Source organism: Alosa alosa, chromosome 10 (genome assembly GCF_017589495.1).
Source record: "Alosa alosa isolate M-15738 ecotype Scorff River chromosome 10, AALO_Geno_1.1, whole genome shotgun sequence".
Lineage (NCBI taxonomy): Eukaryota > Metazoa > Chordata > Actinopteri > Clupeiformes > Clupeidae > Alosa > Alosa alosa.
Window position 1 is genome coordinate 3,638,519 of NC_063198.1, and position 27,512 is coordinate 3,666,030.

Here is a 27,512-nt window from a genome sequence, read left to right on the forward strand (position 1 = left end):
TGTGCAAACAGGCGCAACACATTTGAAAAGGACTGGTAGCATGCAAGCTCACGGGAAAGATTGATTTAAGAACGATATCACAAAGTGTGTGGCTGTGTGCTGGGCGGAAGACAATGGGCAGGGGAGGGTCATGTCTTTTTTTAACAATTCTGTCGGAGGGTCATTGAACAATTTCTAGCAGGCAAGAGAGGGTCATGCAACTTCCAACTGAAGCACTCAAAATTTCTCCGGTGGCCCCTTCAATAAATAACGATCAGTCCCTAGATTGCTGCTGGGCTATATGTCTTGGTTCTGTTAACAACTCATTGTCAAACGATGGCCTATCTGGCGGTTGCATCCATTACAAACAAACATGCAATGTGAGCGTCTGGGATTTGGGAGAGCACTAAATGCTCTACTGAATAAACACGCAGTCAAACCTTTAAATGAAAAACACTCTTTAATAATCCAAAAAAATAAACCGCTAATGAAGTAAACTTGTGACCATCAAAAAAAAACTATCGCTTAACTCCGTGATACCAGGGACGTAACAGGAAGGCATTTGGCTGAGCAACGGAGGTTAATATGCTCCATGTTTTGTCCAAATGGTGACTGTCTATCATCGTTGCACTTTCGGAGAAAACCGAATGTTTCATTCATCCCGTTTCAATCGTCCCGGTTGTACCTACTCAAAAGCGCAGATAGAACCTTATTATTCTAAGGTAGCGAAATAGCGTTCAGCATGATTCATGCCCAATTAATTCCCCTGTTAAAATGTTAGCCTTTGTAGTTTGGTTTCGTGATAGCCTATGATAAACGGCTTATGGCCAAATATGTGAAAACGTTAAAATACAGTAGGCGATAAACCGGAAAAAGTTGACAGTGATTTTTCATAATCACTTTGGAGGGTCATAGAAAAATGTATTGCTGGCGAGGGGAGGGTCACGTCTTTTTGGACTAATGCTCCCAAAACTCCTCCGGTAGCCCCTTAAATAAATAACGAACAGTCCCTAATGAAGTAAACTTGTGACCATCAAAAATCGTTTATCGCCTGTAACTCCGTGATAACAGGACGTAACAGGAAGGCATTTGGCTAAGCAACGGAGGTTAATACTCTATATTTTGTCCAAATGATGTCTGTCTATCATCGTTGCACTTTCGGAGAAAACCAGAATGTTTAATTTGTCCTCGTCTCTCTGGCTGCAAGCGGGATTCACACTCGCAGTTAACCAAATATTTCTTTATTAGGGCAGGGCAGGCATATTTCTGGCTATTACATTACATTTCTAAACCAGTCTGCTAAAGTCTGTAGTGAAGTCTGTGTAGGGTTTTCCAGGCTCCATTTCTTTTTATGAGACACCCTGCTCACTTGAGCCATCTACCGGTTGTTTGGGTTATTGCAGCGTCTCACTGGAAAAATACAAAGCTGGCCAAGTCGAAGCACTGCCCACTGTACATGCGAAAGAGTGGTGGATAAGATGAAACTGTGTGTCGGCGTTGTTCAGCAGTTGTTGGGTATGTGAGTGGAAAAAATGCTACACATATTCGAAGCCATCACCCAGATGTTGTAGGCTACCAATCACTGAAACGAGGGGAAAAAAACAACTTCCCCTGCGCTTCAGCAGACTTTAAATACACATACAAATAGGGCCAAAACCTATGGCTTAAATTAAATGATTTCGTAATGACAGAAAGCTATGTAAATCGCGTGGTAATTACCTTTATGTTGGGGTAACTTGTAACTTCTCACATGAGGAGCTGGTAGTGTTAAGTGCATAGACAGTAAAATAACAACGCTAACCAGGCTAATAAACAAACCATGCTCCGGTGAGTTAACGTCAAAGGGCAAAGTCACGTGACTTCTAGTTGTAGTCTGTTTATGAAATGAAAGGAGCAATTTCGTTTTTTTAAAAAAGGCAAAATAGTGTGATATTTTCACAGTTAGTAGGCTAGATTATTACTTTACACACAATAGAAAAATATTGAGGCAAATTGTAGACCCTTCCATATACAACTAAACACAGATTTTGAAGGTCTTGCTTAAGTGGATTTTTTTTTAAATCATTTTTCTATGTAATTTGCACTTTCAGAAATAAGAGATGCTGTAGGCCTATTTTCAGTTTTATAGCTGATTGTCTTATTTTACAAGTTACAGATGGAGTCTGGGTACTTATTGCACTGTTTAGCCTACATCTTACACACTTCAGGCTGTTGCAGATAGCTCAGGGAAGAGACTGTATGACACTAGGTGGTACAGCCTGAGACATGTACAAAAAAAAAAATGCTTTCTGCATTTTTGTTTTGCTTTTCCCTCCATTGTACCGAATTCGTACCGAACCGTGATGTCCGAACCGAGGTATGAACCGAACCGTGACTTCTGTGTACCGTTACACCCCTATTAAAGAGTGTTTTTCATTTAAAGGCTTGACTTCGTGCTTATTCAGAAGAGCATTTAGTGCTCTCCCCAATCCCAGACGTTCACATTGCATGTTTGTTTGTAATGGACACCCATACCGTAGGTGCTCCGTCTCTCGGGCACCCACTGAAAACATCGAGCACCCACGTGTGCCAGCTTACAGTCCCGGCTAAATTTACATTAATTTAAAATCAAACATCGCAGTTAATGTTAAATTCAGCATCTCTCATAATGTGATTGGCTACAGTGTATGTTGCTGTCAATCCCCTACTCCATATACTAACCACCAATGAGAGCGTCTCTCGTATGAAAATTCCTGACATTTCCTACCTGAAGAATTAACGCAAGGCTTTGTCGGGTCTTCAGCCCCGAATGTTTAAAATGTATATAGCCCTGAATATCATTTTAAAAGTAGTCTGACAAAGCTTATTGTTTTGTGACACAGCTAAACACTGGTACCTCATAGAACGCGTCTATAACATAGCCTAGGTGGTCGCCAACTCACAAAAAGTAAAGCAGATAGAAAGAACTTCGCGCCAAATCTAGCCTACAACACGCAGACAGCTTCATGCGGGGAGAGAGCTTGTAGACACAGGTGTGCTTTATGATTGTTGGCTTCTGATGGTATCTTGCTAATTCACTGAACTGCATTAGGTGACACAAATGGTATTGCCTTTATCTTATAACTCCTTGTCTGAGCGACTACCAGGCCTATGGTTTTTAAAACTCAGATGTTCCCTGACAAAGACATTCAAAAATTAAGAATGTTTATTGACACTAATTTTTGCAAACTCCCTTCATTCAACCCTTGAAAACATCGCGGTCTGGTGCGCTATGTAGATCGTTTCTCGTACCATTTAATTTCTCAGAATTTAGGTCTACTAGGCCTACAATGACGTCATCACCAAATACATCTTTTATTTTTAGTTGATCAACCACAAAGAGTAGCATAGGCCTACTGTGCACAGTGCACTGACGACTGTAGCAGCCCAAGGTAACCAGTTGTTGTAGATGAGAGGCAACCCCTTGTTTCAGATAGCCTGGACAACATGTTACCTGGGTGTTGCCTACATTATTAATTAATGGTAGCCTACAATGGTTAATTGATTCGCGTAACATATTAGTTGGCTCAAAGAGTAGGGAATCCGCGATTGGAGAGAGAGTCAGCGTGTGTTGCTTTTCGGGATCGAATCCAGTTTAATGCTAGTTTTCAAAAAAATTTTTTTACATGTCTTTTGTCCAGTGGCTGTAATGTAGCCCGGCTCATGGCATATGGCGACTTCAAACCGCCTAAAACAACTTGTTTGTGAATGTCTGACAACTGCTGCAGCGCATGCACAGCGCAAAGGAAACCAGTAGGTGGAGAAACCAGAAGGCACACAACACGGAGCGATTTTAAGGCTATTTAGCATAGGCTACTCAATGGTGCTATTTCACACGCATTATAGCGACCCCCACTCACGGGGTTAGGTGGAAGGTGTTAATAGGCGATTGGCGTAGCCTACAGTGGACTAGGGCTGTCAAAATTGCTCAAAAATGGCGTTGAATATCCCCTCTAAAATAAACACATGTATTGAATATATTGGAATATCTAGGCTATATTATTTAGCATTATGTCAGTGGCAGCATCATGTCATCTGTTTTTAACTTTTTGTATGGTTATTGCTTGACAGGGGGGATCCAAAGCAGCTTTCAGCCATAAGGCTTTTCCTAATTCACCCGTCACTGATATTCAAAATGTTGAAACTATTTCGGCATAACCTATAAGCAGTTTAATTAAATGTAATGTTAGTTGTAAACAAATGGGCTACTTGGTGAGGCTTGGCCTCACAGATGCGCTCGTGCCTTCAATGGCAATACAAATCTTCACGATATACTGTAGGCCTATTAACTGACCGCCCGATTCACGTTGGCTGGGGGGCAGGGGGGGCCATCAAACATTTGTTCCCAAGGGTCTATGAATTGTTAATCTGGCCCTGCCCCCAACGAATGCAACTTTCCACCTCTGAGACAGCTTAAAAGAAGTCTAGAGGACTCCTAACTCACTAAGACCTACTTACTGTAGGCTGCGCAAACCACAGGCCTTTTTTTTGGGCAAGCCTGCATTCGAGGCCGGCCTTCTGTTGAAGAATTTTATATAAATCCTGCACTAACAGTAATCCTCCTACCCCTGCTACCACAGCTGTGGATAGTGTGGCATGCTCACGCTTTATGTCTCCTTCTTGCAAACTTGGCCTATAGCCCAACAATTTACGTCTTCAAAAAATAACAACTTGCCAGATATGCCTTCATATCTTTGGGCTTCATTCAGCATTTTGTTCTTCCACTGGAAATGACTCTTCTACATTTGCTGCCTGCTGCATCCTTTCTGTTTGTATTGTTTAGAAAATGTTTGATGTCTTGAGTTAATGCATTAAACATTGTTTGCTGGTAACCAGCCACAAATAGCCTACAGATTCTTGCGTGCGTACATTCTCTATTCTCTCCAAAATGTGCCTGTTCTGCAGTCAATAAGTAGGGCAAATTACGAAACCAAAACGTGGGTCATAGTTGTCTAAGCCTCTGCTGTGAGGCCAAACCCATGAACAAAGACGCATTGATATTTGCAATAGAGTTTTTTTGGCGAAACAAGCTCACAGCCGAACGAGTCATAGCACTGAAGGGAGAGGCAACTGGCATGTGATCTCCCCACGGGCCAATGGATGTACAAGTTTTCTCCTGTGCCTACAATATTTAATCCAGTGTTTTGTCAAGTTGCAAACAAATTTTTATGATGATATGAAGTACTTTTTGTAAAGGGTACTATCTTAATTGCTTTATACTCAATACTTGACCAATGGCGATTGCATCTGTTTGTTGAAAATGAGAATGTGGCATGTGATCTACTGTGTAGGCTTCTTAAAATAAAATAAACAGATCGCTAATGGCCTACAAGCTGATCTGGGGTGCGTTTCCCGTACAACTACGGGAACAACCCGTACGGAGGTTAGCTTTTTACTAACAGGATGCATCGTTCAACTAACCAACATGTAAGTTACGACTGTTTCCCAAAACTGTTGTACTTACATAGTACTGTAAGTTTGGACCATGATAATTTCCAAACTTCAGTAGTCTGGACTAAGGTGGTTAATGACGTTTAGTAGCACGTGAACGGGCATCTGCACATACTTCTGTGGCGCATTGCGTTAAGGCCGGCAGGTGACAGCCGCCGTTGCACAGCAGTTACCAGTCCCCTGTCCAAGAGTTCGAATCTGGGTTAAGATTTTGACAACAATATTGACATTGTTGTTTACCTTTTGTGCAGATCATATTATCAAAATCAGCATCAGCCTTCTTGGCTTGGTTTGCGTAAACTAACAAGGACCCCCCTCCATGAAAATCAAAGGCTACATATTCTCAGCTGACTCGTCAAAAATATTATCTGCAGGTGTGTGACTTTTACTTACGTGCACATGGCTGCAAATTGACTTTTAATTTATGTATTTTCTGCCTTGGGCATTTTAAAATATGGATGTATGGTGGTTAGAAGTGTAAATATCAATTAGAAACCTAAATATATTTATAATTATTAATTTGCAAACAAATAACTGGCGTCAGTGACGTCTTTGACATGAAGATCCCTGGAACTATGCTTCTACTTGCATTCTACCACAGGTCGAGAGGTGTGGTTGTAACTACACAACTTTACGATAGTGGTTCTTCGCGTTCGTTGCTACTATGGTTTTGGAAACACTAGCGTGGTGTAACGATGCATTGGACTATGTAAGTTCCAAATATGAATGTAATTCTGCGGCATAAAGCAGATGTATTTGTTTATTGTACAGAAAAATAAAAATGACATGTCAAGCAGTCAATTGACTACATTGCAGTCAAGAAGTAGGGCAAATTAATTTCTGAAACCAAAGCGTGGGTCATAGTTGTCTAAGCCTCTATAAGCGTAGCCTGTTAAAAGCGTCGCAGAAGCCTACCCAAGGCTACAGATTAATTCTGAACAGTTATTTCTCTACTGGCTCAATTATCACACCACTGTTTTGATTTGCATAGTTGCGTTACCCCAACACTGACAATAATGTAGACAGCAAATTTCGATTTCGTTTTCGTTACCACCGTGTAGTCAAGCCTTAAGCCATACCCAAGTAGCCTAAATCGAGGTAAATCGAGCTTTTTCAGAAGGGGCGGCAGGCAGAGCGATGTACAGTGGCAGAGCGATGTACAGTGGCAGAGCGACGCACAGTGGCTGAAAGTGGTACTAAAGCTTCACGCAGCTTCACGCCTCGTAATGCGCGACTGAAGTGGCCATTTGAAAGCGATGCCCACTGTAGTGTGATACAGGAAAAACAGAGCTTTCCAACGATACTACACATGAAATGTTTTGGATCACGGTCGCGGGAGTGCATGCAAGGTTAGAATGCTAACTTTTGCTGAATTTAGGGGAAATATACAGGCGCGAGTAGACACAATATAATGAAATAAACACCTTAATGTGTAAATCTAACTTTTTTGTTGTAGTAGTGTGATAGAATACATGTCAAGGTGACAAACTAGCTCAAAATCTCGAAATTGACCAGTGCATGAAAAAACGATGTTTTCACCTGCCGTGTCTCGCCTTAATTTGACAAAGTACGGAACTGAGGTGCATTTTGTTTGGACGATGTATTTTGTTTAAATGGGTATGATAAATAGATTTCTTTGACAGGTGATCCGGTTTTTATCCAGGCTCTTCACCCAGAGGGCCACCCTATGGACCACCTTTATTGAGAAATCTTGTCAGTGCAACAGTGAGGTACATGTGAAACTGATATTGTATATTTAGGTGTTTCTGAAAAGGAAGTTCTACACCCCTACATACCTAATTGATGACATAATAATTAGTAAATGGAATTGGTGTTTTAGCAAACCTTCTGAAGTAGTGTAGCTGTTGTATAAATGCCACGTGCAGTGCACTGTACTGCCCCCTGCAGGTAACATAATAATTTGTTAGACGTCAGTTGTTTCTCCATTCAGTTCTTCTAATCGTGATGTTAAAACCTACAGTCTTCAATTATTATAGGTGGCAGGGACCTCGTATAAATGGGAATCAGAACGCCAGAGAATATGGTTAGAATATGGTATCATAGAGTGAAAGGTTTATATAGGATAAATATTGATTTCAGAATAAAAGGAGGAGGCACGATAAGCTGACCCAAATGACCAAAGTACTAACACATTGGAAAAAGAGTTTAAGGAAATGAAGGGATAGAAAATGTTCATGTCACGCTGTACAATCTTGCAAGGATCCTTGGCTTCTCCCGGACCCAGTATTTTGCATGGCTGCTCTTGTGCAGGCGCACTGGGACCTCTCCGTGGATGAGATGAGATGAAACAAGAGTAAAGAGAAATACGAAAAGAGTCAGGAAAATGTTGGAGGGAGATAGATGGGATAATGGGAAAGTGAAGAAATGAAAGGGAAGTAAAGATGAAGTCAAAGTCCTGAACTATGGGAAAAGTTACCTTTTAAAGGAGGACCTCTTCAAATCCATGTTAGACATCTCTATAAAAAGGGTGCCTTCCCCACAGTGTTCAGAGTCACAGCGTACCATATCATTAATTCCTGCAGGCGCCCCTGCATTACATTATATTACATTACATGTGTTTACATGTTCACATCTTTCAGGGGGGTTGAATTTGCAAAGCTACGCAAGACAAATACAACAGTGGTTTGGGATGGCAGATTCCCACCTGTCAATATATTCACATAAGGCTATAACTCATTCATTTGTTGCAAGATTTGGGTATGTTTTGGGCAAAGTTGGCCCTTAAATGTGTTAATCCTGTTGTCCATGTGTGAGCAGGTGGTGCGAACACTGGTGGTGCTGTTGCATAGACAGTGGCTGAGTATGCATAGTGCTGAGTGGCATCTCGGCCAGCGGGGGAACTGGGAAGGGCCAGGCGTGATTCTACTCAGGGAGGCGCTCATGTTGCTCTATTGGCTGCTGCAAAACGACTCCAACTTCTCTGACCACTGTCTGGATGTGCTGCACATGTATGAGAAGATGATACCTGCCATCCGGGACACCTTCCGCACAATCCCCAACCTCACAGAGAGTGAAGGTTAGCCCTCTTTTTAAAAAATATAAAATAAATATATGTTTGCACTGGACTGCATCAGAAAGTCTTGTATTCATGTATGTTTCCTTCAGCATTTTACTTCTCAATAAACAATAAATATATTTATATTTCTCCATACTTGTAGAACTAGCTCTGGATGAAATCTGCCGCTCTGTGGCAGAGAATGTTGAAGACATGGATGTTGATGCCGGGTTTTGATGACCTAAGTCTTCATTAAGGGATTGGTATTTGATCCGATCTGTGAACATTTCTCTAGAATGTCATACTTATATTTGTCATGAACTTTTCCTACTTCAGTATCTTTTTTTTTTTTTTGGCTTTAATTTGAAATCTTCATTGTCACATTTTTTTCACAAGTGTAACTCTTATGCTGCCATATATGATTAAAGAAAAACTTAACCCAAAATCAAATGTGTCCTCTTTTCATAAAACCACCACCAGTAAGCTCCTGTAAAATCTGTTTCCCACATAGACTGTATATCAGTCTATGGTTTCCCATGTCACTACAATGACCAAAGTGCTTTGTGTTTTAGCTATTCACAATGTTCTTATGATATTCTGTACATGTTAGACCAATCAAATTTCTTAGTTTGATATGTTTTATTTGAATTTTATGATTAATCAATGATTATTTGCAAATATATTATGTCTGTGAAATCGCGAGCGCTGTGGACGTTCTATCTCCTCAGTAAGGAGATACAGGCACACCGGGGGACACGGGAGGATATGACACCCGCAGTTTTGAAGAGACCGCAATCATACCCCTCACTTTAGATAAGGAAAATAGGCCTTACAGGCCAAATAAAAGCTAAACTCATGATCATGATGGTATAGACCTCTCCAGAATAAGTCCCGCCTCCGTAACTTCCGTATCCATCCAACTTCCGGACGTCGATTGTCTATGGGAAATAACATGGCGTTTCGAAATATCATACCTGTAAAACATCTGTAGGTAGCGAAGTAGAAAAAAATGGTGGGCCGATTGGCCTACACACTTCTGCCACCTAGTTTCCACTGGATTTTTTGATTGTCGGTGCCGTAAGTAGTATAGTATATAGTAGGGGAGAGCCGGGACAGTTGAAACACTTTTTAATTAAACGTAATTTACAAAGCGATCGTACCACACTGAAAGCTAATATTTGGTCACTAGTAAGCTACATCTGTCCTCTGTCAAATACACATGCATTTTCAGCTTTGAACAAAACTGTTCAGGAATTATTACAGCAAAAGTGGGACGTGCGTTTTGTTTCATTCGTCCCTCCTGGTCGGGACAGTTGAAACAACATAAGGGGCATGCGCGGATCTACGGGGTGGCAACTGCCACCCCTGGGACACAGTCTTGCCACCCCTATTGCCACCCCATTTATAAATCAGATAATATTTTTTTTTAAGTATATTTTATGTTCATACATGTTGGACTGTGAGAAGGTGTGAAACCCGCACCAAACTCCTCTCAAACAGAAATCGCCGATATAGAATCCCCCGCCCCCTCACAATGGTTTCACCCATCACCATCAGCGCAGTGACCCCCGCGAAATTTCACCATTGGCAGCAGATTGCACAGTGCATGCAACTATGTGTCAACTGTCTGTAGGCCTACAACGAAGTGGTAAGTTTGACCACCAAGTCGAAAAAGTCCATAATCAGACCCATAGTCAGTCCATCAGTTAACCCGGTGTTACCAGATATACGGTTTCTGAGATTCTGAGTTTCCATGGGTGGAGTCGGGTGGAGTTTAGCGTGAATATTTATAAACGGAGGTTGACGTGCGCGCGCGCCTAGAGAGCATTCATGAAGCGTGACTCAAATGGAACTGAAAATGTTGATAAAGAAGCTAGGAGACTACAGCAATTTTAAATCGTTTTTAAATGTTGATATGGGATATTGTGGAAAAACGTGACAATTTCGACGACCACTGGTGGTCGAGTAAGTGTACGATTAGGCAATTTGGCGTCTATGTTTTGATCTTGTGTAGCTTTGACAGGCTAGCCTACAGCCTATCAAATTGTCATTACTTTCATTTAGTCCTGTTTAAATGGGCTATTTAGCACTTAAGGTTGTAATGTCAGTGGGACATCATGGTAGATGTCTTGAAAGTGTTAGTACATCATCTGTTTTTGTGTGTGATGTCCAATGAGTTTCGAGGTTTGGTCATGCATGCTTGCCTACACAAACATGTTAGCCTAGTTTGACAAATTTACTTGTGCTGCATTACAATGCCCAGCTAGCTACCTCTGTTGCCAAAAATGCTTTATTGGACATTCTGATATCTTGGAGTCTTGTGAAATAATAAAACTTGTTTTATACAATCATGTTGTTATTGTACCATTAGGGAAGCAGGGCATTAATATGGGCCATGCACTTACAGTATGTTGGTTATGTTTATCCATAATGGTCATAACTGCATTAAGTCAATATGCTTTATTACCTTACAAGTACTGTCTAGCTTTACATGGATGATGCCTTCTGTAAGAGAAGTCCTTCAGATACAGTACACAAGATGAATGGGTTATGGTGTGGTGAATGGGTATGAATGGCTAATGGTTACAAATTAAGTAGTACTTTACAAGAACCTATGTGCTCAATGAGGATGATATGGGGGGGGGGGGCTATAAGGTAAAGTTCATCAGTCATCAGATTGAGGTGAATGACTACATATGGGCTGATTATAACAGGAAGTAATCTGGCCCTTCAAACCCCAAATTAGTCATGTGATGCATAAAGGACCCCAGAGGAGTTTTTACCTTAAAATAACGTTTCCAAAATCATTTTGAAAGCCCATGAACTCTTAGTTAATGGCATTTTGAGCAGGTCTTATCGCTTTGAAAGTTTACTGTTGAGGTAGGAACAGAGAAACACACCACTCCACTCGTGTATTTGATGCCAGACAGGCTCATATCTTGCTGTTCTATATGCATGCCTATTAATTTACATTTTCGACCAAATCTGCTGTTATGTTCTATTCCCTAAGACTATTAGGCTAACTTGGCCAGACTCCCTCTTACTATGTAAAATTAAAATAGAAAAGAATAAACTGCTCTACAATAGATAGACAGGGCACCCCATTTCTGTCCTTTGAAGGCTGATTACCCAAACTTTATTTTGTATATCCTTATCCTTGCACACAATACTCTGTGGGTTTTTTGGTATGGTAATATATATATTTTTACAACTTTGGCTTGACATCAGTATTAAGCTTAACTCAATGTTTTTTGTCTTGAAGATAAAATGTGATTGCTGCCAGGGCTGTCAGGCCTACCACTGAATGTGTAAACTGGCCTGACACTGAAGGACAGTTTATATGCCCTGGTTGTAAATAACTAATACAATAAATTGTTTTCACAACTTTTTGTGTGTTTAGTTATGTGTAGTAATTCCTATATTATGTCTCAGAATAACATATCACATGTGCATGCGAGCAATGACAGGATGCCATTTGTTCAGAGTTAGGACACACACAGGCATGTATAACATGCTATTTATTGCACAGACATTTGTGTTGTAGGCTATGTTGCTGCCTGGGCTAACATGTCACTACAGATGCACAGAGCCTAGGCTACAATCAAAACGATAAAAAAAACATAATAGCCTAGCTAGGCTAAGACTACCATCAAGGCCTACTGTGTAAAAATCGCCAATATCCTTAATGGTAAGCGACCCACTGAATCTGACACAAAGTTTTGTTTGACTGGCTGCGACACAAGATAACAACATTAACGCCAAATTGCATCTAAACTCGAACACAACATAGTCATACTTTCCATTAATAACACATGACAACATCCAAAAACGTGTTAAAAGGCCGTGGTCTTCTACTTTCTTTGACAACATTTTCAGTTCCATTTCATTCACGCTTCAGCAATGGGCGTCTAGGCACTCGCGCACGACATCCTCCGTTCATAAATATTCACGCTAAACTCCGCCCTGGAAACTCAGAATCTCAGAAACCGTATATTTGGTAACACCGGCAACAACCTCACTGTTAGTCTACGTCATTTACATCCGCAAGACTTTGTCTCATCGAATTTTTTGATGATGGTCAGGTCAGATAATAAGGGCATGCTCATGCGTAGCTTAACGTTTAAAGTCTATTTGTGTCTGTCGCTAGTTTATAACATTTGATTGTAGCCTAAATACTGCTGTCAATGTCAACCCATTCACGTGATAATTCAACACGGGTTCTCAAAATTGTCATGCATCCACTTTCCCAGCATCTATGACTATCCAAATTTGGTCGACATGTCAAATCAAACTAGAATATCTAATCGGTGTCAAGCTGGTGGCGGTTGCGTTTTTTTACCCTTTCTTTTCATATATATTGTGTGAATCAATCTACACAAGTAAAATAGCCTACAGTTACATGACTGAATTTCTACTCAATCACAATAAGTAAAAGTAGCCTACTATTTTCAAACAAACCCTACTCAGAGTAGGCTACTAGACTAGACGTTTGAAAGCACATCACATATGAAGCGTTGTGCATGAGATGTAATAGCTTAGATTCCAGTTAAATCATCCAGTTTCATTGGGTGATAGATTTCAATCATTTGCTGGTAGATGAACCAACAAGCTGAGGACGGCACAGGAGTTTGTGTCCTCAAGAAATTAACATGTTGCTTGTTCACTTGTGTTTGAGGTCGTTTTAATATACAGTATACATGTACTTCCTTATTCACCACTTTGTGAGTGAGTAGCCTAAATTGTGAATGGCAAAACGTAACATTTGGCACTAAAGATCAGGGACTGAGGGGGACTGATTTCCATTTAGGTTCGTTCTGAGCAAAAACATTATTTGATATCATAATATTATAATATCTATATAATAAAAATAATAGCCTAACTTAAAGGCACAGAAAATGTCCTTGCTTTAAGCCTTGCAATAGCCTAACCTATGAATGGTGCTACCAACTGCATGACAGGCCTATAAATATTTGCCTAGTGTCTCTGGTATCTTATTTCACAAATTGTTTCAGTAATTTAGACTACATACTTGGAAAAGGCAGTTAGATAGTGTTGGATATTAATATTCTTTTTTTTTTTATCTACCGATGGCTTATTTTGTATGACTAAATTTGTCCATATTCCCTCAAAACTCACTAGAAGACATCATTTGAGGGGTCATGTTTTAAAAATACCCCCAAATCATCAGAATCTTGTTTCAATCCATATAACCTAAATCTATTTATGGCTTATTTTATAAATGTATCCATAAGGGGTCATTTTTTAAAAGAATTCTCTGGGGGAACATACCTCCAAACCCCCCTAGAATTGCTTTTTGACACTGTATAATTTAAGTACAGACTACACAGACTGTATAGTGATTACACAGAGAAAGAAATTCACATATTAAGACCCACATCATCCAAAACGCCAGCTACATCTCCGATTTGCCTCCCACCTCGTGTAATGTAATGTAGAGAACAAAACATATTCAATGAAATCCGTAGAATTTTAAGTTTTGAATAATGTCCATGGCCCCCCTCCTGGAACCTCATGCCACCCCAGGAAAAAATCTCTAGATCTGCCCCTGATAAGGGGACGAATAAAACATACAGTTTAAGCCATATAAACGTCCCACAACTTCAAAATGTTACTACATATCATGAATGGTACTCCCAAAAGGTGTTATTTTAGATAGATTGTTGCAGGGCTATACGTCTTCGTGCATGTCTGTTAACAATTCATTGCCATCATCGTGAAGCGTGTATGAAGCGTTTTTTGAAATATCATGTCCTGTGGATGATTCTGCCATGTTTATAGCTAGAATGGTAAGCTTTCTAATTTATATCATGTTTATATTGTTGAAAATGTCGTTTCACTAGGTTTTTACGTGGGTTAGGCCACTGCACATCCAAATAAGTAGGCTTAACAACCCATCGGCCGTCAGTCTCCATAGGATAACATGGGAAAACTCAACCCCCTACCTGGTGGGCCCAAATGTATTTTCATCTTCCTAAAACTGTTTTTCCATGTCTCACCTCCATAGATGATTGTTTAAACACAAATATTTGTGCATTTAATTAAAATACATGGAGGTACAGCCTGTTTCAATCGTCCCGACACAGACATATGACACTATAGCTTGTTTTGCTTTCCATGTCAACAAGCATGCGATATGAAAGTCTGGGATTGTGGAGAACATTAAATGGTGTACTGAATAAGCATTAAGTCGAAACTTTAAATGAAAAACACTGATTAATAATCGAAAAAATGTAACCGCTAATGAAGTTTACTTTTGTGCATCAAAACTCGTTTATCGCCTCTAACTCCGTGATAGAATGACATAGCAGGAAGATATTTGGCTGATAGAAGGAGGTTAACATGCTCTATGTTTTGACCAAAGGACGTCTGTCTATCATTACACTCGGAGAAAACTGAAACATTCGTCCCGTGTTTCAATCGTCCCAGCTCTCCCCTATACTACTTAAACGACACCGACAATCAAAAAATCCAGTGGAAACTAGATGGCAGAAGTGTGTAGGCCAATCTGCCCACCAGCTTTTTCTACTTTGTCACCTCAAAGTCAGCTTTATTGTCAATTTCTTCACATGTTCCAGACATACAAAGAGATCGAAATTACGTTTCTCACTATCCCACGGTGAAGACAAGACATATTTTACCAATTTAGGTCCACAGACAAACATAACATTCAAGTAAACAAAAAAGTAAGTAAATAAGTAAATAAGAGGGCACATATAATAATGAAAAAATAAGAGCAGCAAAATGTGGTTGAAATTGTGCATAGACAGTCAATAAAATACTAGTGCAAATTCAGGCCAATAAAAGGCTTGGGTAGTTCTGTTTGACCTAAGTAAGAAGAAAGTGGCATAGTGGTGCAAGTTATGTAAGAGCAGCAGAAGTGTTGTGTTTCAGGACAACAACACCAGTTGTAAAGTGTACAAGTGTACACCTACAGAGTTTGACAGGTACAATCTTTCAAAACGCCATGTTATTTCCCATAGACATTTGACGACCGAAGGTTGGATGGATACGGAAGTTAGGAGGCGGGACTTATTCTGGAGAGGTCTATGGTGTCTCAGGGCTCTTTGGCTCATTGAAATCAATCTCAGACACCTGTGATAATTAGTTTGCCAGGTGAGCCCAATCAAAGGAAAACTACTTAAGAAGGATGTTCTACATTATTAGACCCCGTTTACGCGACCATGTGTATTTTTATAAACAAAGACATTTCCCTACGTTTGCGCCTTTCATTTAGGCATAAGCGGAGAATTCGCCAAATAAAGCGGTCAAAAAAATCCAAAAAACTCCAGCCAAAGTGATTTTTTTTGGAAAACTTAGTTATCGCGTTTGGTTTAAACTGTGGTAAACGGAGTTTTGGGCAATAACGTCACAGTATCGACAGAAGTACACCAAATGTGCGACCAATGTTTACATTTACATGTTCTCACGTGCGATGTTTCAGGGTTCTGATTGGTTAATGTGAGCTTGAGCTTATCGTTAGACTGCCACTGTGGTTTGGCTTGCTCATGACAGCATGTATGTACACGGGTTCGTGTAAACACATTTAAAAAAAAAAAAACGGTCTCGTGTAAATGCAGTTTTATTTGCAAACGTAGATGGCCAGATATTCGTTTAGGAAAATACCCTGCTTCGTGTAAACGTAGCCTTAAGCATGCCACATGTTTCAAGCAATATGGGAAAGAAAAGGGATCTCTGCTGCTAAAAGGCGTGAAATTGTGCACTATGTTGAACAAAGTATGAAAACATTGGATATTTCCTGAAAACTTATGCGTGATCATCGTACTGTGAATAAATTTGTTGCTGATTCAGAGCACAGGCGGGTTCGTGCAGACAAAGGCATAAAAAGGAAGGTTTCTGCCAGACAAATTCATAGGATTAAAAGAGCAGCTGCTAAAATGCCACTGCAAAGCAACAAACAGGTATTTGAAGCCGGTGGTGCCTCTGGAGTCCCGCAAACCTCAAGGTGTAGGATCCTCAAGAAGTTTGCAAGTGTGCATAAACCTACTATTCGGCCACCCCTAAACAATGCTCACAAGCAGAAACGGTTGCAGTGGGCTCAGGAATACATGAAAACTAATTTTCAAACAGTTTTGTTTACGGATGAGTGCCGTTCAACCCTAGATGGTCCAGATGGATGGTTGGTGAATAGCCAACATGTCCCAACAAGGCTGAGACGTCAGCAAGGAGGGGGCGGAGTCATGTTTTGGGCCAGAATCATGGGGAAAGAGCTGGTAGGCCCTTTACGGTTCCTGACGGTGTGAAAATTACCTCAGCAAAGTATGCAGAGTTTCTAACAAAACTCTACAAAAAGAAGAACCGTGCCTTCCGTAGCAAAATCATCTTTATGCATGACAATGCACCATCTCGTGCTGCAAAGAATACCTCTGGGTCATTGGCTGCTATGGGCATCATCTCCTAATGCTGCAAATTCAACAAATGACCATTTTTAGTTCTTTACAATCTATACAATGTTTTGAAACTCTGTTGTGCATAATAATTTGGAACAGTGCATTTTGAGTTTTTTATTTTTGAAAAGAAAAAATACTGTTATCATTGGGAGGTTTGTTCAATACATTTCGAATAATACTCTTAACGGATGATGACTTGAAAATTACACTGACTGTCATTTGCATCAACTATTTAGGAAAATCTGAGAAAAATGGAATTTGCATAATAATTTGGAACACAGTGTAGACTGCACAATCTCACTTTCACTTTGCTAGTTACAGTTGGATATCTGAAATGTGTGATCAGTTTGTCTAACAACTAGTGATGGGCCGATACTTGGCCCATATACTCGTACTCATAAAAAAATTATGATAACACCCACTGATACTTACAGTTTCCCCATAGTAGCTGCTACGCTTTCATGAAGCCTACTCGCAACACTTATTTCAGTCTTGCACAAAAAATACAACTAGCTAGATTCATGTATCTGTGTTGAGTATATGCAGCTAATACACTTGCATGTATGTTTTTTGGTTTTACCATAGCTCAGCTAAACTATGCATGTGGTATGAGTGTAGCCTAGTTGTTGTACCTCGCTGGTGTGTTTAGGTTGGGGCAGCCGTGGCCTACTGGTTAGGGCTTCGGACTTGTAACCGGAGGGTTTGCTCAAGTGCCCTTGAGCAAGGCACCCCTATAAAGAGTATATACTGTACTATACTATTATACTGTTAGTGTAGCTCTGTACTTCATGCTAGTTGGTAATAAGTAGCCTAGAATACAAAACAAACTCTGGGGTTTCCGTTTCAGTAGATAAATCTGATTTGCATAGTGTTTTGTTAGTACACATTTTGGTCATTTATACTGAGAAATGTTACCTTCCCTGCCTTTATTTCAGTACAGATCGTCACGTTAGTTGGATCATATTCTCCAAGACCAAAGTTAGTGCCCAATTCACTTCTACTGTAGCCTAAGTCATGAGCAACAGACATAGGGCGCTATTTTGCAACCTGGTTGGCTGAAACATTGTTTTGATTATTATGACAATGATATTCATATGCCCAAAATGTATGCCTGGCATAGCGTCACCATCTGGCAACTGTGGCAAAATGGCTATTTCACTGGTCTAACCTTTACCTCTCCCATAAATGTCTGGCTGAAAGGAGTTTTTGGGATAACTTGCATTGCATTGTGCAACTGTTGCATTGCATGTGACCCTGCTAGGCAAAACCAGTCGCTTTGGTAAATTTTAGAAAATTAAGTTATTGTGCTCACATGAATGGCCATAAACTAAGCTTTCCAACGATATGTATATTGAGGGTATTGCAAAAAGTATCGCTAAGATAACCGCATCCAAAGTTGTCATGGTTCTCCTATCACGATACGAAGAGGAGAAAATCAACTTTTTAAGTAAATTGTCACGTGCGATAGTGTGAGGGCACAATTATTATTAGCTTTACGGTAGCGTGACTTTGAAGCGGATGACTGACAGTGCAGTTTCATCAACCGTGCAGTGAGTGTCTAAGGTGTCACTATAGAATATAATTAATGTATTTCGGGGGAAGTAAGGGGAGAGGAAGTTCTGTGTACACAGATTGTGTATAACCTACTTTTAAAATGCACTACGTCAATGGAAAACTTCTCCTGGGGGGTATTCCAAGTACATGGTTTAGTGACAAACCTGGGTAAGTTAACTCAGAGTAAGTGATAAACCTCCTAATAGAAGAGCTGTATGGCTTCATTCTCCTAACAAAATAAAACTATATGGCTCTTGTTGTAGGAGGTTTACCACTTACTCTTAGTTAAGTTACCCAGGTTTGCCACTAAACCACGTACTTGGAATACCCCTCTGGTCCCTAAAATGACGCCAGGATATTTCTAAATGTTTGTGCTTTTGACCGTTCGTGCCCTGAAAGGCAAGTCTTTCACATTCATATTCGGTTACACCTGTCAAGAACGATAGAGAGCTGACACATTGAGTAAATTTTAGCTCTACCGTAAAACCTAATAGCGGCGTGGACAAAGGGAATGACTGCTAATGTGTTGAATCTTCACCTAAGTAAAGTCAGGGTTTAACAGTCAAAACGTATGTTTTTCCGTTAAAATTTGTTCACAATATGAAAGTGTAGACTGTATACTGTCGAAGTATGCGAAATTGTGAAATTCAACATTTTAACCCGTACGTTTGTTTATCGTGGATTTTCTCAAAATAGCACCGTGCGCAAAGTGACTGGTTTCGCCTTGCAGGGTCACATACAACAAAATGTATGCCATAAAGTGGTTACTTTGAAGAACATCATTGTACCTTTCATATTTGTGGTGTAGCGCCACCTAGTGTTAGTGTTAAGATAAGATAAGATAAGACTTTATTGATCCCACAGCTGGGAAATTTACTTGTCACAACAGCCCAGTAGTATTTAAATAGAGAGTAAGAAAGTTGTATACAGTATGCCCAGCATACAAGCACACCTAAAAAACAAAAAATCACACAGTGATTGCAACACGCCTTAGGGTTTCACCAATACTTTGAGGCAGAGTGAACCAATATATATGGTGAATAAAAAAGCTTCACATCACATGTACAGTGGAAAATGCACATATTAATAATGTAGTATATTAATTTACAATTAATAATGTAATAAAGTTCAGACACTACATTAACATTACAAATTTTCATGACAGTAGTGTTATACATTCTGATGGCAGATGGAATAGACCTGCGAAAGCGCTCCTTCTTACATAATGGGTGAAGTAGTCTGTTACTAAAAGAACTGCTTTGTGCAGCCACTGTCTGGATGTTCACTGATGCAACTGATAATGCCTTACGGCTGAAGTCAATCACCATCTCCTTTGTCTTACTGGTGTTTATCTGCAGATGGTTCTTTCCACACCATTCAACAAAACTGGTGATGACCCCCTTATACTCCAGATCATTCCCCTTCTTAACACAGCCAACAATAGCTGTGTCATCAGAACATTTCTGGAGATGGCAGCTATCTGTCGTATTGGAAGTCTGAGGTATACAGGGAAAAGAGAAAGGGGGAGAGCACTGTGCCTTGTGGGGCCCCTGTGCTACAGACCACCACATCTGTCTCACAGTCACGTAGCCTCACGTACTGTGGTCTGTTGGTGAGGTAGTTGATGATCCAAGCAGCAAGATGACAGTCGACTCCAGCTCCTTCTAGCCTCCCCCTCTGTAGTGCAGGTTGTATTATGTTGAATGCACTGGAAAAGTCAAAGAACATGACTCTAACAGAGCCCCCAGTACCCTCCAGGTGAGAAAGAGAACGGTGGAGGAGAAAAACTATTGCATCCTCCACACCAGTGTTTCTCAAACTTTTTCAGACCAAGGACCACTTAACCAATAAAAAAAGAATCACGGACCACCTAGCTAAAAAAAAAAAAAAAAAAAACAGTAGACCTACGTCAACATTATATTACACAATAGGCCTACTCACTGAACCACCTTGCTTACTGTTTTTGCACCTTGCTTATTGTGTCAGAGGATTCATATGATTTAAACTGGCCTAGCTATAGGCAGTGTTGCAGGATTTACATACAAGTTGGTTCAATATTGCAACTATTGTAATTACCACGTTTGCTCGCGGACCACTTGAGATAGCTTGCGGACCACCAGTGGTCCCCGGACCACACTTTGAGAAACACTGCTCCACACCGACCCCTGGTCGATATGCGAACTGGAGGGGGTCCAGCTCACTGCCCACCAGGCAACGGAGGTAGTTCAGGACAATCCTCTCCATGCTCTTCATAAGGTGTGATGTCAGAGCCACTGGCATGAAGTGATTGGGCTCTCTGGGGTGTGCTATCTTTGGAACAGGGACCACACAGGAAGTTTTCCACAGGACTGGGACTCTCCCCAGACTGAGGCTGGTGTTAAAGATGTGCAGAAAGACCCCACTGAGTTCATCCGCACAGTCCCTGAGCAGTCTGGGGCTGATCCCATCAGGACCTGTGGCCTTCCTCACCTGTTCTTCAGTTATGAGGAGGCTAGGGAAAGGGGGTGATGTACTGATACTCCCACAGGCAGGGGAGGCATTCCCTGAGTGAGTGGGGAAGGGGTGGTAAGGGCTGGAGAGTACAGAAGTTGTAGATGGACAGGGGGGAGTGGGTAACCTCTGAGTAGTGCAAGCTGGTGGTGCATGCTGGTGTCACAGATTGGTCTGGGCTCTGGTGGGTGGGGTCATAAGTGGTAACGGGGGCATCAGTATCAAATCGGTTAAAAAATAGATTTAAATGGTTTGCCCACTCCCTATCGCCGGATTCAGGTCCATTGCCCCCTACTTTGCCATGGCCTGAGATCATTGTTAAACCTCTCCAGACCTCTCTGGCATTGTTATTCCTCAACTCCTCTTTATTCCCAGATCTAAAAACCCTCTTTTTCTGATGAAGCAGTCCTTTCAGTTCAGGTGTCACCCAGGGTTTATTATTTGGAAAACAACGTACCCTTTTAACAGGTACAGTGTTGTTCACACAGAAATGTATGTAATCTGTGACACAAGTTGTTATATTATCCAAATCCTCCCCATGAGGGCTATACAGAACTTCCCAAGCTGTACTATCAAAACAGTCCTTATAGGCTAGTGACAATGGCCCCACATTTTTGAGATACCCCTACCGGAGGTAGAACTAAACGCAACAATGTTTTTCCTTATCTCTAAGGTCTCCCATATATGAAATGGATTCTTAGCTAAAAATATTTTACTGCTAAGATTGTTAAATTAACAGATATTGTTATACACCCCAAAACCAAAAAAAAGGACTAAAATATAGCCTGTCCATTATGGGAGTTAAGGCATATAAACTAGTGCAGATCAATCACACAAGCTCTGAGAGCTTTGAAACTTGGCATGTTTATAGTCAGGAAGTTGCTTTACCTACTAGAAAAGACTGGATATGAATATCTTGATGTATGGAATGAAGAGACATGTAAATATACACCTAAAATAAGCGGACATGCAAAAAATGAATATGCAGAATGTTTTCATTTACTTTGTAGCTGCTTTACCAGGGATTATTATAGCAACACATATGATGGCTTATGGGAAAGGTGGGGTTGTACTGAATCCAACAATATCAAATATGTAAATATAGTATGACAAGTTAGGGTGTTCTGTCACTCAATTTATGAGGTGTCCAAAATGAAAGAAAACAGAACACTAGCAAAATACAGTCTCAAGTCCAAATCACATTATCAGTGGTGAGAAGAATGTTGATAAATTCATTGTTACTGCAAGGCAAGTGCTGATCTATATTTACATTTAATAATGATACATTTCATATGAAACACAGATCCAATTGAATCAGGTTAACACTGGAATGGAACACCTTTATTAAAATATTTACATTCACTTGAATTTTGTTTTGGTCAAGTCATTACTGAATAATGGAAAACTAGATGTACCGCAGAGCGGTACAAAATATGACCGCCACCCAGTCCAGCACATTTTTTCCACAAAAATAAATCACACTGAAAGGCCTATATGATTCTAACTGTCTCACTGAATTGCATTATCCACACTCAATTCTCACTGGTATCTGCTAGACAACAAGTACCAAAACATGATTAGTTTATAGATTTCACATGTAAAATTCATTTTATACAACCCCACCCCTATCTTGCCTGTTCATAATTCTGAGAAATTCTTGAAATATGTGCATGTGTGCGTGTACACGTTTATGTTTATGTGTGTGGGTGTGTGTGTGTGTGCTTGTGTGTTTGCCTGCGTATGTGTGTTTGTGCATGTGGATGCATGCGTACATATGTCTACTGTGTGAGTATGTGTCATACGTATGATAACTGTGAATGTATGTGTGTGCGTGTGTATCTGTTTATGCACATGTGTGCACATGGAATGGGTTAACATGACCCATTAAACTGTATAAACTCGATAAACTGTATGTCAATGGAACTCTGTATCGCAACCCCAATATCACCACCTGGCTATAGCACATCATACCTCATGCCAACATTCATCTTGATTAACATTGTCACCCTCAACTCTCTCTAACCCACTGCCTACTGATGCTTGGATCACCTCTCTCTTCTCTCTTCTTATGTTTCATTCCTTTTGCTCCCCCTACCCACCCATTCTCTTTTGCTCTCTCAATGTTTAATGTTATTCGTGGTGTTTTGTCTATACATGTTTGCTTGTGTGTCCTGTCTGTTTTTGTTTATTATGTCTATAGGCTAAAGTCAAATTATGATCTGTATGTTTTCAATGCTAAACAGGAAATGTTCATGCTGTCACCACTCCAGAACCAAATTCCTACCTCTTTATGCTCTATATTCTTCTCAGCCCCTACCCTTTACATCTCATTCGCACACCACATTACATACCTAGTCCTCCACCCCCCCTTCCCCCTCTCCTATCTAACTGACACCTGCACACACTCTCACACACACAATACCCACCTTATCAAACAGTTTTCATAACTGTACAATCCCAACATGGTACCACTTACATTCCTGACCTGGAACATCCGTGGGATTGGATCTCAGGCAAAGAGGCTCAAAATCTTAAATCATTTGGATAGTTTAAAAGCTGACATATGTCTCCTACAAGAAACTCATCTCTCAGAATTAGACTACACCCGCATCAAATCAAGACAATTCAATCACATTTTCTCATCTCATTACAATACAAAACAAAGGGGAGTTTGCATTCTGATTAACAAAAGAATCTCATTCATCCATAACGCCACCATCACAGACCCAGAAGGACGTTTTGTCATCATAAACATCTCAATTCACAATACCCCTGTAACAATTGTTAATGTTTATGGCCCTAATACAGACAACCCAGTTTTCTTTCAGAACCTCTTCACCTCCATCTCAACTCTATCTGGCTGTCCCATCATAATTGCAGGCGACTTTAATACAGTGTTAGACCCCACAATTGACAGATCTGATCACTCTAAAAGCAAACGAATCTGGCAATCCACAAAAACAATAAAACAGTTCATGAGCGATTCTGGCCTTGGCGATTGTTGGCGGCTTCAGCACCCAGACTCCAAATACTACTCTTTTTTCTCTCCGGTCCACCACTCCTATTCCCGTATTGATTATTTTCTAACCATTCTATTTTCTATAATGAAAAATATCTCTGATTCAACAATTCATCCCATAGTCATTAGCAATCATGCCCCAGTTACAATTAAATGGAACATAACGAACCAACAGCGACCAATTAGCAAATGACGTTTTAATACATCCCTCTTACAAGACCCAAATTTCATCAGTTTTGTTGGGAGAGTGGGCATTCTTTCTAGAAATGAAGCGGCTCCCTGAATCATCTCCTTCCTTCTGTGGGAAACAGGAAAAGCAGTACTCAGAGGAAGAATCATCTCATATTCAGTATACAAAAAAAGAAGGAAAAAGAACAGGAAGTAGAACTCAACAATAAAATTAAACAGTTAGAAGAAACCAATGCAAGCAACCCAACTGAAGAAACACAGGCAAAACTTAGGAAACATAAATTCAAACTCAATGAAATACTCAATAAACACACTCAATTTATGATTCACCGTCTAAGGCAGGAAAACTTCCACCATAGCAATAAATCAGGTAAATACTTAGCAAATCAAATCCAACGTAACAAAAAAAAAAATCAACAATCCCGGTCATAAAGAACTCAGCAGGGAAGCTAACCAGCTCACCTGAAGAAATAAATCATGTTTTTTTACCAGTTTTACAATAAACTATATTCTTCAGAAATAAACCCCAACCAGGAATTCATAGACTCTTTCCTAAACAGCATCGAATTACCACAACTCAATGAGACCGAAATAAAAAACCTGGAATCACCTATAACTCAACAAGAACTGTTTGATGCCCTGAAACAGATGCCCGATAATAAAGCACCAGGTCCGGATGGCTTTCCTGCTGAGTTCTACAAACAATTTTGGACCATCTTAGCTCCACTTTTCATCAGAATGATTAATGAATCAAAACAGAAAGGACGTCTTCCAACTAGTTCCACCTCAGCCTCAATTTCACTGCTCCTCAAGCCCAATAAGGACCCAACATTGCCATCCAGCTACCGACCAATTTCTCTCCTCAATGTGGACAATAAGATAATCGAAAAATGCTAGCACACAGATTAGCAGAGGTCACCCCATCCATTATCCACCCAGACCAAACAGGCTTCATTAAAGGTAGAATTTCATCCACCAACACCCGCAGACTGTTAAATATAATGTATCACTCTACAAATTTTCAAGATAATGCCATCATAGCAACTCTGGACGCAGAAAAAGCTTTTGATAGGGTGAACTGGAATTTCCTGTTTTCCACATTAGGGAGGTTTGGCTTCAGGGGAGTCGCTCATTAACTGGATTAAACTTCTATACACCTCTCCTTCAGCCACAGTAATCACCAATGGACTAACATCACAAAGTTTCACTCTTCACGGGGAACTAGACAGGGGTGCCCACTCTCCCCCTCACTATTTACAATCTTCATTGAACCCCTAGCAGCTGCCATCCGTCAGAACCCCCTCATCAAAGGTGTCCAGACTCCATATATGTGTGACCACGGGAGTCAGATGACAAGAGTCTTGACTATAGAGTGCTCGACTACGCCACTTGGGGCCTTTCACACCAAGATGTATTTTAGCTAGACCTCCAACACCTTGATTTAGACAAGAGGGCTCTCGCACACAGATAAGCCAGTAATGACAGAGACGTGGTATTTCAATGAAAAAATAAACAATTTATTCACAAGCAATTCAGTTTAAAAGTCAGTCTTGGGTTTGATTCTCAGGATGGAGTGCAGTACATATTAGGCCCAATAGGCCAGCAAGAGGAAGGTAGTGGCTGCCACCAGGAATATTACATGTAATCAAGTAGGGTTAATTTGATCAGCTGTTGAGGAGCGGTTACCTGTCCTGGAAGAGGAGGAGACCGACACACCACCCGTGCTGCGGATTCTGTTGCCTATTCACAGACACACACACACACACACGCTCAAGATAGGCACAGGTACTACAAAGAGTGATCACTGCAAATAGTGAGGTGCACGTTACCACTACAAATACTGTGTGAAGTACACCGAAGAGGAGGACTCAGATCCGGCTGACCTGCCCCATGGAACAGCTGCAACACTCTGTTTCTCTGGAGGGAGAAGGGAAGATATGGTTGCTATTGGCAATAACTGGCTGGGTCAAGAAAGCTAGATGTTAGCATTACTACCAACACACATTACGCAGCAAAATACTGGGGCAGCCGATACCACACCTGTTGCCCACACCCACGGCGGAGGGCAAATAAATGAAACCAGCCACGCGCCTATGTTTAGGCCAAATCAATCGGACAAACAAAACAAAATAAAGAAAACAAAATGAGGCAAGAGCTACAATTACTTAAATCTACAGGAGGCAAAGCAGCAGTGGCAATCTTTCTAAAGGAGTAAACAAACACAGTTAAAATCCATTGTTTATGGTAAATACAGCCTAAACCAATACAGATACAATACAACACGGTTTCCTTTTTACCTCTAGGAATACAGCACTCAACATGAATGGAAATGGGACTCCCTGGTATCTCTCCAGTACGCAAACCTACATAAAATCACACACAAGCATAGCTCACATACAACATAATAAAAGGTTATTGGCTAGTTAAATCACAAGGACTTACAGCGAAACATGACACATTATAGTAGATCCAGTTACTGTAAACTGGCATATAAACATACATATGTACACATGCACACACACATATTACATGGCAAACCTTACTGAGATATACAGCCAATGTTACCTTAACGATCTCCCAATAGAAAGTGCAACCTGCGCTGGGTACACGGCGTCTTTTCAGTCAAGACCTACGTTAAAGACAATGCTGTGAATGTGCGTGAAGGCATTTACAAAAAGGACCATACAGTTCAATCATCTACGGTGTAGTGCTTGTAAATACCTTCGGTAGATCAACAAAACACTACCCGGAAGCGTCTGGTACACAGCCAAATACCTGTTGTCAAACAGTTGCACTTTAAAAACAGCTGGCTAAAATAACATGTTTGCAGTGAAAAAAGGAGCATTGGCACATACCTTTCATAGGTGACAGCACAGCGAACACAGTGTAGGGAGGGCGTCACGGAGCCTAGGGATCACTTACTAGCCCACCTCCGGTGCGGTCTTATAGAAAGTGCCATTGACGCTAATGAGTACATAGCCACCTGCAAGCTAACTGGAGGGCGTGACCGATAGGAGAGGAGCTACGGTGAGAACAGGAGGACAAACTTGGTACAGCAGTTAGTCTGCCGGTTACATTCGCATCACAAAATCAGCCTTTATGCTGACGACATTCTTCTCTTTCTTCAAGACCCCACAACATCAGTGGAAAGAAACCATCAAACTCATTGACACATTCTCTAAAATTTCTGAATACTCAATCAATTGGAATAAATCTGCAGTTCTCCCATTACACCCCAACAGCTGGGATGTGACAGCCAACTCTTCACCTATCCCACTCTGCACTAACTATATCACTTACTTAGGGATAAAAGTCTCCCCCAGGCTGTCAGACTTATTTAGCCTAAATTATTCCCCTCTACTCACTT

General features: G+C 40.6%; 1 protein-coding gene and 1 long non-coding RNA gene across 2 annotated transcripts in view; one reads left to right on the forward strand and one right to left on the reverse strand.

The window, feature by feature from the left end:
• The window catches only part of LOC125302613 (ATR interacting protein), a 38,497-nt gene extending 29,588 nt beyond the window's left edge, over positions 1-8,909 (forward strand). The window contains exons 11-13 of the mRNA XM_048255896.1: positions 7,092-7,178; positions 8,227-8,485; positions 8,628-8,909. Of these exons, the coding sequence (XP_048111853.1) occupies positions 7,092-7,178; positions 8,227-8,485; positions 8,628-8,701 (420 nt within the window). The 3' untranslated portion in view covers positions 8,702-8,909. The remainder of the gene's footprint in view (positions 1-7,091; positions 7,179-8,226; positions 8,486-8,627) is intronic.
• Positions 8,910-26,748: 17,839 nt separating this feature from the next.
• Positions 26,749-27,037, reverse strand: LOC125301431. Its single transcript, XR_007194748.1, has 3 exons — positions 27,001-27,037; positions 26,867-26,920; positions 26,749-26,774 (listed from the first exon to the last, which is right to left on the reverse strand). It is a non-coding gene; the product is annotated as an uncharacterized LOC125301431 (long non-coding RNA).
• Positions 27,038-27,512: the final 475 nt, after the last annotated feature.